This window comes from Perca flavescens, chromosome 17, assembly GCF_004354835.1.
Source record: "Perca flavescens isolate YP-PL-M2 chromosome 17, PFLA_1.0, whole genome shotgun sequence".
NCBI lineage: Eukaryota > Metazoa > Chordata > Actinopteri > Perciformes > Percidae > Perca > Perca flavescens.
In genome coordinates this window covers 7164056-7175900 of record NC_041347.1, presented here as the reverse complement: position 1 = coordinate 7175900, position 11845 = coordinate 7164056, and the positions used below count along the sequence as shown (strand labels likewise).

Sequence of the window (11845 nt, the reverse complement as noted above, 5' to 3'; positions counted from 1 at the left end):
ATAAAGTATGACAAGAAAAAGATGGAGAGAGAGATGAGAAGAGAAGAGAGGAGCTCAGTGTCATAGGAAGTCCCCCGGCAGACTAAACCTATGACAGCATAACTAGCCGTCAAGTAATTTAAGGTCCCATGGCATGAACATTTCACTTTATGAGTTTTTTTTAAATTAATATGCGTTCCCCCAGCCTGCCTATGGTCCCCCAGTAGCTAGAAATGGTGATAGGTGTAAACTGAGCCCTGGGTATCCTGCTCTGCCTTTGAGAAAATGAAAGCTCAGATGGGCCGATCTGGAATCTTCTCCTTATGAGGTCATAAGGAGCAAGGTTACCTCCCCTTTCTCTGCTTTCCCCGCCCAGAGAATTTGGCCCACCCATGAGAGAGAGAGAGAGACATCATGGCTTTCAAACGAGAAAAGTGGCAGTTGGTCAAGATTCAGATACAGTATTAGGGGACCACTAAGGTCTATAGAAAAGAGACTTCAGATACAGTATTAGGGGACCACTAAGGTCTATATAAAAGCATCCAAAAAGCAGCATGGTAGGCAGGTTTATGAGATAGGTAATGAAACTGGATGGCGATAAAGGCTGGAAAACCTGCTAAAGTCGTTGGCAGGTGTAGAGAGCCACGATCTTAGCTGGTAAAGATGGACAATGGACCATTGATGCAACGCAACAGGAGACATCTGCAGGCCGTCCCAGAGCTTGCTGATCCAGTAGCAGCTGCAGACGGAGGGACCTCCAGTGCAGCTGCCCAGCAGTCCCCTGTCCCGTGGTTAGTCCCAGCCACAGAGACAATGCCTCTGACCAGAGAAAAACAGACCCAGCTGTGGGCTGTTATCCACAGCATTTCATTCCACGCAGGGCTATGCAGGTGACATCCAGGGGGCGGGAGATACAGATATGGTGACACCTAACCACACTTAGTGTTTTTTTTGTTTCATAAATTTTGTGTGAGGTAGAGATAATTAGGAGACATTTGAGTGTTTGACACATAGGATGTAAAAATAATGGACAAAGCTTCCAGGACTGAAAAGGGAAGTCAATGTGGAACTGCCTTAAACCTAGCCTCGTGAGACCATCCTGATCTCGTGAGGTCCAGTTTTCCACTCGCAGATCAGTCTGGCATCTTGAGGCAGAGAAAATTCTGAGCCGTTCGCCAAACAACCGACCAATCAGCGTTGGTTTTGAGGTGGTTTAGGTGGTGATAGACAGATGGTTTATCCAATCAGCTAACCAGGATTTTCAGACAGCGGTAGACCTAATTCTGTTAGCCGCTCGCTAATGCTTTTTTTCTCTTGGATCCTTCTTTTGGAATATGGTCCAGGAACCTGAAATGGTGTCTTTTATTCCTAAATTCTCGTTACACAAACGGCAAATCTCCTTTACCGACACGTTGCTTGCATGCTGAGCTTACGAGCTATGCTTTGCCTGCAGCAGCATGGGCGGGCTTGTGGTTGTATTTTCATACGCTTCGTGGATCTGATTGGTTGATTTGGCCCATCTATCACCAACATAAGTGATAGACAGATGGTTCATCCAATCAGCTAACCAGTATTTTTGCCCTTCCCAAAAGTTCTACAACGGAAAGTTCCCAGATGGATATGCCGAGCAAATGCGAAGCGATCCATCTGGCGGAGTCAGGTTACCGTAAACCTGCATTCTAGATAATTTCCATAAGGGGGGGGGGACTCCACTGGCTTCAACAAGAAGTCTGTTTCTATAGAAGTCTGTGAGAAAATGAGCCTAATTCTCACTTTTATTACCTCAGTTAACATTTTCATATTGAGCGTATGGTCGACTAGTTTTAAGTCGTGCGGCGGCCCGGGTTCGAATCCGACCTGCGACCCTTTGCTGCGCGTCATCCCCCCCCTCCCCCTCACACACACTTTCCTGTCTATCCACTGTCAATATCTAATAAAGGGAAAAAGCCCCCAAAAATAATGTTTAAAAACACTGATAGGTATCTTATCAAGTAGGGTGTGGTCCTAATGTGATGAACTAATATTTGGTCTGGGCAGGTTACAGTTACTGATAGTGACAATCTGACACCTGGGGAACAATGGAGGCTCTGAAAACAACAGCAGTGGAAGTCAACACCCTGTCACTGAAACACTGACCGAAGCACTCAGACGACCAGACTGAGATAAGCAGGGCGAGGCCACGATCTTTCTACAAATAAAAAACGCCTGGTAGGCTGGATTTCAATGGCCGACTTTGATCGCCACTGATTGTTTTTCCTGGCGACCTCTCACAAACACAGATGATTATAAAGCGTGACCTTGATTTTATCATAAAATCTCTTCAGCGTGCCTCTCGAGGCAGAGGCCTCAGATGCTTCCAGACTCAGGAGATGGATGTCACCGAGAGTAACATTTCCTCTGAACATCAGTTCACCGCTCATAAAAGGTAACTACCTTAGACTTCAGATAATAATAATGAGAAATCAAAACGTATTCAATTTGACGAGAGGAGAAGTGTATGTAACCGTGAGGCTGTGGAGGAGTTTCCTCTGCTGCCTCGATGTTTGGGAGGAAGTGATAAGTGATAAGCAGGGTGGGGAAAGGTTCTATATAATGACGGGCAGATAAATGAGGAAACGGCAAACATACCACATTCTCACAATGCTGGGTGCAAGTATAGCACAAACTCTTTCCTGTCCCTTAGACAAAACATGAAACGTCATTAACGAAACGTCAATGTCTGCCAGAAATAAACAGGAAAATATTGGGGAGTCATTAAAAAGGCATAAAGCATCAAAAGAAGAGTCCAACTTTAAATGTGACTGCTTATCGAGTCAGATGAGAGGAGTGATATGAATTTCATGTATGCTATTTGCATCCAGTAAATATAGTTTAGTCTAGTGCAAAGACAGGAAGCAGGAGGAAATGCTAGGCTAACAAAAAGAAAAAAAAAACTCCAAAGTTGTGTGATTTACATCCAGTTGGATGTCCTGTTTTGTCATATGAGGACGCATTTGAACATGAATTGAAATATGTGATCAGCCGCTGATCATTTATTTGAATATTTAATTAACAATTTAATTCAAAAGAAAAATGCAAGTAGATGTGAAGTTAAACAGTCTTTACATAGCTCTTGTTTTGAAATATATACACACATATACATTATATATATATATTTGTGAATAACAAGACTGATCATATATGGGCACAGACCAACTCTATTCAGCTGACAGACAGCTAGCTAGACTATCTGTCCAATCTGAGTTTTCTGTTGCACGACTAAAACAACCTTTGAACGTTCACGTTCCACCAAAACAAGTTCCTTCCTGAGACTATTTTGCAGCGCCACCGTCATTGTGGCGGCGCTGAGCTTGTGATGGTTTTAAAAAAATAAACCAGAGCATGTTTTTCTCCCATCTCCGAATGCTGTGTGGACTAGCCAGCCCTTCCTCCGCAGCGCTGTGGAGGAAGGTCATGCCCTTCAGATGAGGCTTCGGATTTCCGAGGTAAATGGAACGCAGCCTTAGCGATGCTAACCATGGCACTGTGTACATTAAAACAGCACTGAACTTTTTGTTTTAGGGGGTCGTCTGTGTTTTACTCCTGATTGGAACAAATCTTTGAGCTTTGTTGCAAAAACCAAGATGGCGACGCCCCTACCCCCAATCTCAAAACTAGAAACCAAGGGGGTATGCTTTGCTTCAGAACTCCAACCTCCTATGGCGCCATTTTGATGCTACTAAACGATCACCCGCCGTTAGCATCCCATTGACTCCCATTCATTTTGACGTCACTTTGACAGCGAATAACTTTACATCTGAAGCGTTTAAAGACTCTATTTGTCCGTTGTTTATTTCTAAAGAAACACGCCAATGTATAAAAGGCTCCATTACCTTGTATCTCACGTTATGGATCCGTAGCAGACGCTTTTATAAAAATAGGCTAACGATTGGGTCATAACCAAGCGACTTACTGTCGCATAGTAGAGGAATTACCGTATAGTACAGGAGAAGCTAGCAGGCAGTTTGGCCTTATATTAGCTGTTTAAGTTTAATTACTAATGTTAACTAGCATGTTATTGATCAATAATTAGCCTGTGTCTATGTTATCTCCTTACATACACCTACAGTCTCCGTATCTGTAAGATTGGGAATGATTGAGATTTCTCTCGGCACAGCTACCAGAAGACTTCACACTTTCAGACAGGTTGCTCACGTCACATCTACGTCTTCAAGCTCAGTTGGAGGCTGCTCAGTAACACTCAGCCAGCACCGGGAAAGAGACTTCTGATATCCTCCACTGGTCTCCGTCCAGAGACACGGGGTCTGCTGGTCCATTCTTATATACTGTCTATGTTTGAACCGGCAATCCACATACCAATAAGTGACATCACGGATGCTACATCCACTATTATATACAGTCTATGGGGAAAACATTAATTTGGCCTCCTCCATTTCCTTTGTAGATCACATTGTGGGAGAAGGGTGTACATGAACAGCAGTGCACATTCAACAAAATGCAGTTTTTTAGTAATCATACTGTCACTTAATACTGTGAACACACTACAGACTCAAAACCTGCTTTGAATTAGTGTGTAGTATGGAAATAAATGGGGCACAGTCCAAGAAAAAACATGTAAATTCAGTTTTAAATCCATTTAGGAATATCCATATAAACCACACTGAGCTCTGCTTACTGATAATCTTTAGGCTGATTTTATTTCAACAACTCTTAACCCCCAACCTCAGCTTCCGCAGGAATGACGAGGCATTTACAAAGTTTAGTGATAACAGTAAGCTGCGAGCCAGGAGCCATGAAACCCAAGAAGATGAATTACATCCACTAATAACATCTCTGCACTGAAGGAGACCACTCTGCTAAATTGGATTAGGAATAAATGCCATCACGTTCATCAGAGCCAATTGAGGACACAAGGGGAAAGTCACATTATATTTCAGACCATAAAAGGCAGTGTGTTGTGAATACAAAGGCTGTCCCATTACAGAGTATTACTCAGCGATGTGAAATGATTGACTAATCTTACATATTAAAAGGAGTGGTGCAGTGTGTTTGTGTTGAAATCCCCCTTTTCTGTGTTCTGCTCCTTCCTTTTTAATTTAACACATGTATATGATATTCTGTTAAATCATACAGCAGCTTACAACTCCTTAAAATGACGAAATCCAGTTCTAAGACTTCACCTGCACATTTCCAGTCTGTACAAGTTATGCATTAAAAAGTTTGTTTCCTAGATCTCAGTGCGCAGGTTGGGATATCTCCTGAGCAGGGCTGTGGCTTGTTTTGGGTGCAGACGTCCTCCCTGGAGGCTGCTCTGTTCAGATTTATTCTTCATAGCGGCCTGAGAAAGAGAAGGGTGATTAGTTACCAGTGCCTTTTAATGAGCAATGTGTTTAATAAGTACAACTAGGACACTTTTGCACATTGGCAGCCCAGAATGGGAAGCTTCACCACTCTGCAAGATGAGGTCAGAAAACATTGGTATCTAAATGGCTCATGTGAATGATGAGGTGGGGAGGTCTCTGTACGCAGCACAAACTTAACATTTCCTCTGTGGAGAGACTTCCCAAGGTCTGGGACCATTTCCACAAAGAGATTGTAGACTGCTCTGTAGTGTTAGGACAGTCTTCATTTTGCTCCTAGATTAGTTAAATGCAAGTTACAGTATACCTCTTTCACACCGACTACCAGGGTTGGGCTGGGGTTGTCTGATCAGGGTTCAACCCTCCTTTTGGAAATTCAAACCAAGCCAGTCTACATGGGTACATCCCTGGCCACGACAATTCAGAGATCACCCGGGAGCAATGCTTAACAATTAATTTAAGTGCTAGAAATGGGCGGGGCTTTACGTCATATTCAGTGAACAGCTAACGTCACATACACCCGTCCAGCTGTACGCCAGCAGAACTAGTGTTTTGTAGCTACTTGAATCTTTCATTGTACAGAGAGATAAATAAAGCTTACTTTATGATTGTTTGGCAGTGATTATGTTCTAAAGCACAAATAAATAACCATCAAACACTTCGCAGATGATTTTGTGCAGGGATTTCTCCTCCACATATTTATTGCAGCAGCTGGACAAGGAAGTAGGTTACTCTAGTATACATTTTTGACTATTTTAAGACAAGGGGAGAACACTTCTCTTTGTTTGATTTCATTAGAAGTAAAGTTGGGCTTTACTGTCAGCTTCACGACTCATTTTGGAAAAAAGAGATTTGCGCTACCCAGGCATGGTTTTATTTCAGTTAGCTTAATAGCTGGTTTGATTTGCATTGAGAGATGGTCTTATGGAAAGTACCCCATGCCAATCTCTAGGTATGGTGAAGGGTATGTGATGATGTGCGGGGGTTATTTTAATTCCAAAGGTCAAGAGGACTTTATCAGGATGCATAGTATCCTGGATCCATGAAATAATAATTTATAAAAATAATAAAAATCTGCCAGCCTCTATGGGAATTTAACATAGGGGTGTACTTACTTATGCCCCCTGTATTTTAAGGAAGAACATTTATTTATTTACGATACATTACTCAATCACAAAGAAAATTGGTGTCCTTAAAGGTTGGATTTTCCCTCATTTTTTAAATTAAGGCATTAAGATCAATTTCAAAAAGATGATCTTTTTATTCCTCTTTTTAGTCAACTTTAGCATGGGTGTATTCACTTATGATGAGCACTGTACAATAGGTCAGCACTGACTACTGGGGGCTAACCGGAATGAAAAGACTACATTTAGCCTATTACATGTTAAATTATCTCTAAAAGGAGGCAGAGGAATAGCTAAACATTTGACTATCAACCGAGGGCTATGATGCAATGACAAAACCATTATTGATGCATCACTTTTTTTTCTACACAGTTTTTTTTGTTTTTTTCTTGCGACTACTTGCTACTTTTGCTCCGTCATAAGACTCGGACCTGTTGATCATTTCTGATCTGCAGCTTGTTTATGTAAAGCCTGGTTCAGACGGCAGGATAATTTGGCCGATTTCAGCCTCGATTCACCCCTCCCGACAATCCTAAAGATGCTCCGATTATGGTAAAATAATTTGATCAGATATTCCTGCCGTGTCAGGAATATATAAAATCTCAAATCAGGGATATCCAACATGTTGGATTTTTTTGGCCCAAATTCTCATCGTGTGTGGTGTCCCCCCGGGGACAAACGAGCACGCAGCCTGTGTAAAATAAATAAAGTTGATGGGCATAACTACATCCACAACTGCATCCACCAGAGTACATGGAAACAAATATATGAACGTTTATTTCAACGGTAATTAATCTGTGTAATACGTAACGACATTTCTATGAGAAAAAACTAGTCACCTCCATATCATGATGTAGCAATATAGTCCATGCTAGCGTTGTCTTCTTTGACCATCGCCTTTTCTTTTGATAACGTTTTTTTTCGGTTAAAAACAAACTACAAACTATCGCCACTGCATCCTCTTCGTCCGCAATGATTGTTTACTCCGAAGTCACGTTTGATCTTGAGGGATTTTGCGAGATTTCCCGTCTGACCCGGGAATGCTCGGGAGTCAAATCGGTTTGTGTGTGATGTGTTGATGTTGCCGTGTGCTGCGCACCACACACTGCACCACCAAAACTGTTAGACCCGTGATGTTTCATCACCGTGTGTGGGGTCTCTCAGGATTGGAAAATCGGCCGACAATTTTAAAATCGTCCCGTGTGAAGCAGGCTTAAGGCAGACACAACGGACTGATTACATTTCTGATTATTGACTTTCCTGCATCGAGCCATAACCTTTAGAGAGAACTAAGAATCGACTCCCCCTCCAACAAATATTGTGACATTATTTAATCCATATCATAAAGCCCTAGTGTGTACAACAACTATTTGTGTACTTCATAAAATAATAATTCCAGCGAATTAGGGCTGGGCAACATATCGATATTGTATCGATATCGATATATGAGACTAGATATCGTCTTAGATTTTGGATATCCTATTATGACACAAGTGTTGCCTTTTCCTGGTTTTAAAGGCTGCATTACAGTAGAGTGTAATTTTCTGAACACACCAGACTGTTGTAACTGTTCTATTATTTGCCTTTACCCACATAGTTATTATATCAACATAACTGATGATTATTTATCAAAAATCTCATTGTGTGCATATTTTGTGAAAGCACCAATTGTCAACCCTACAATATCGCCACAATATTGATATCGAGGTATTTGGTCAAAAAAAGAAAAAGAAATCGGGATATTTGATTTTCTCCATATCGCCCAGCTCTACAGTGAATGTGTCATTTCCCTATAGAATGGTGCATTCCTATTGGAACACGCGTATCACCTGACCGTACAAATCATTGTTTTTTTGTCAGTTGTGTTGTTCTGTATGTACACATACCTGAGCCTTGTTAACACAAGTGTAGAAGGCGTTCATCTCACTAGAGCACAGACCGTCCACAAAGTTGTTCTGCTTCCAACAGGCCATCATGACAGACATCTCTGTGATACAGGTGGCCTCTGTGGAGAACAAGCTTCATGGTTACCCTTTCAGAATTATTTGATTCATGTCTTGCATAATCAACCGCGGCTTAACAATGTGAAGGACTCGAAAGATCGGAAGTGGCGGTGACTGTTGATTTCACCGTATAGAATGACAACTGTCGCTTTCATTCAGCTGTAGTTCGTTTGTTAAGTTCTTGTCTGGTTGGTCTCGCATTGCCAGACCTTCCTCCACAGCGCTGTGGAGGAGGGTCTGGCTAGTCCACACAGCATTCTGGGATAGGAGAAAAACCTGTTCTGGGTTATTGGCATTTCTTTAAACCAATCACAATCCTATTGGGCGGTGCTAAGCACCGGACGGAGCCACGGTACCTCTGCTAAATAGTCTCAGGAAGGAACTTGTTTTGGTGGAACGTGTGTACGTTCAAAAGTAGTTTTAATCGTGCAACAGAAAACTCAGATTGGACAGATAGTCTAGCTAGCTGTCTGGATTTACCCTGCAGAGATCTGAGGAGCAGTTAACCATAGTCCTCACAAATCCACCAGAGGTTAGAAGTAGGGCTGTTCCCTCTTAGTCGATTAGTCGACTAATCAGTCGTTTTGGTCTTAGTCAACTTTGATTTCTTTAGTCGATTAGTCATGTTTTATGCTTTTTTCACGCTGAATGACTTATTTCCAAGAAACGTACGAGCTCATCTCTGGTAAACACAAGAATTTAAGTGGTGCTTTTGCATGACTCTTTGCGGAGATACTCAGATTTGCAGATCTGTCGATTAAATCAACTAATCGATTAGTCGGTACTATTGAATGAGTGTTAGTCGACTAAGAATTTCTTTAATCGAGCATAGCCCTAGTTAGAACACCAACACAAAGAAAGAGGAAGGTGACAGACATCCGGCAAAAAATAGGGACATCCGGCGGAATTTCCGGCAGCAACAAAGAACTCCCGAAAGTAGAACATTGTGGAAATAGACTACAAAAGATATGACCAGTCAGTCTGTTTAGGCAGTAGCGCGTGTGTCATGTATGGTGATGTGAGTATCAGAACTGTGTAGAGGGGTTCAGAGCGTGCAGACATTAAGAAGAGGCTGTACAAAGTATATTTTGTAACTTAATCACCCATCTTAAATGTCTTTGTTTATAAGGGCATGGAAAATTTATTTAAGAATGAATTTCATTTTTTTTTAGGATTCTTTTTTGGTCTTTGCCGCCTTTAATTTGGCAGGGCAGCTAGGTGAGAAAGGGGGGGGGGGAAGACATGCAGGAAATTGTCACAGGTCAGACTCGAACCCTGTACCTCTGCGTTGAGGCATAAACCTCTATGTGCATGATGAACCCAAATAAAACCCCTGTCACAACCGTCCCCTTCCTGTCAGCTGGCTACTGGGTCAACACAACAGGAAATGGAAAGCTGTTGTTATACAGCAGGGCAGCTGGAAGCAGAAAATAGGCAGATCCTGTTTAGAACTGGCCAGCTCATACAGGCTCTCAATTGGCCGTCGGGCCAGGCTCGGACCAGTCACAGACTGATGGCAACATTAACGTAGACCCCAATAGTTTCTGTGATAACAGAATCGCAAAATTGAGAATTTAAAAAGGTGTCCTGCCACACAAAACCGTTTTTACTTGCATTTTTTGAAATATGTTAGGTCCATATGTGTTTGTGTTATGTTGTGAATGTGAAAATGAACTGCTACCTCCTCTGTCAGCTCTAGCCACTGAACAGAAATAAGAGGAGAAATCAGGCCAATTACAAAAGCTGGTCAGTCTGACATCATGTTGCCTGAGCTCATTACTATTCATGAGCTAACCCAGTTGCGCTGGGTAAAGGATGCTGACAGCCAGGCTCTCATTGGATAGCTGTTAGCCAATCAGAGTCAAGCAGCTTAGCTTGTTTAATGAGAACTGGCACAAATCGAGCTGAGTCTTCCTGTAGGCTTTCTATACAACGCTAGAATGGCTTGAAACAAGGTAACCAAGGCATTTTTTTCCACAAAAAAATTTTACAGAGTCCACAGTAGAACTTCAGACATTACCACAAAGTAATGAAATACGTGTGGCAGGGCACCTTTAAAAAACTTCAAATACAGATTCCATACGGGCCATATTTGCGTAAAGTCAATGCTAAAAGCTTACAGGACATTTGAAAATATGACAACGTCTAGCTACGTTTCCAACGGAGCCGCCGCACTGTAACTGGAGTTAAAACGGTCTTAAAAAATAGATTCAGACTAATCCACAGCGGTTTAGGACCGGTAAAGGGGAACGTAGGCCCGGTGGACCACCAGGTTTGGTACACTGGGGGGTGGGGGTGAACCGTGGTCTTCATACCTCCTTTCTTGAGTTTACGGTTAGCCACAGCGTCTCTGAGGAACAGAGGCCGGTTGGGTTTCAGCGCCGGTTTCCCGTCTTGTCTGCTGAGCAGTCTGCTGACCTTCTCCTGGAACACGACGCCTCCCTGCGCCGCCATCTCGCTGCCAAGCCCCCCCGCTGCTCCTCACTGAGCCGCCTGAGCCCGGCGCTGCGCTGCTGTCTACGGAGCTCTGTCAGAGGACAGAGAAGGAAAAAGGCGAACAGGCTAGACTTTACTACGACTCGTTCATTCCACCAATCTCATCAGTGTAGCGCCATGTTTTGCCGTCAGATGTATTTCATTGTCGTAAAAGCCACGTGTTTACGGCAGCCAGCCACTGCGACATCTGGGTGCTGTCGTAACTCTCACTAATGTTTTTATTTTTATTTTTTTTATTTAGTAAAGAACATAGGTACATCGCCAGTGTGTACATATACAAATAGTCAATACCAGAGGTGCATATACAGAAAAAAGTAGAAAAGAAAACTCTCATTATGTTAGTAATGTGCAATCCAACTGTATAAGACATGAAAAAACACCACTACTAGTAATATTATAATAATAATAATAATAATAATAATAATAATAATAACAACAACAACAACAACAACAACAATAATAATAATAATAATAATAAAAATAATAATTTTTAAAAAAAGAGTAAGGGGTTAGAAAAAGTTAAATTCAGACATAAGTGTTTTTGTCGAGCATAGAAAGTTCGTTTTGTAGTGCATTCCACAATGGGGGAGTTTTTGCAAACCAAAATTTGTTTTTAACCTTTATTTATTTGTAGTTTATTTAAATTTTTAGTTTATTTATCCATATATTTATCCAGGGAAGTCGATTGAGAACAACTTCTCATTTGCAACGACGACCTGATCCGATTCACACAGCTCCACATTCCTACCTGGAAGCTGCCCGGTACAACCACAGTCTGATCTGCTGGCCACTGAGCAGCTCCACTGGAGCGGTTGGAGGTTAAGTGCCTTGCTCAAGGGCACTGCAGTGGTGGTAATCAGGGGAAGGCTCTTTCACTTTCCCC

General features: G+C 42.2%; 1 protein-coding gene across 1 annotated transcript; it reads right to left on the bottom strand.

Annotated features, from left to right (window-relative positions):
- Positions 1-4650: 4650 nt before the first annotated feature.
- chchd1 (coiled-coil-helix-coiled-coil-helix domain containing 1) lies at positions 4651-11139 on the bottom strand. Its single transcript, XM_028603740.1, has 3 exons — positions 10782-11139; positions 8350-8468; positions 4651-5317 (listed from the first exon to the last, which is right to left on the bottom strand). Exons 1-3 carry the CDS (start codon positions 10918-10920, stop codon positions 5207-5209), a joined length of 369 nt encoding a protein of 122 aa, XP_028459541.1. The 5' UTR covers positions 10921-11139; the 3' UTR covers positions 4651-5206.
- Between the last annotated feature and the right edge of the window lie 706 nt (positions 11140-11845).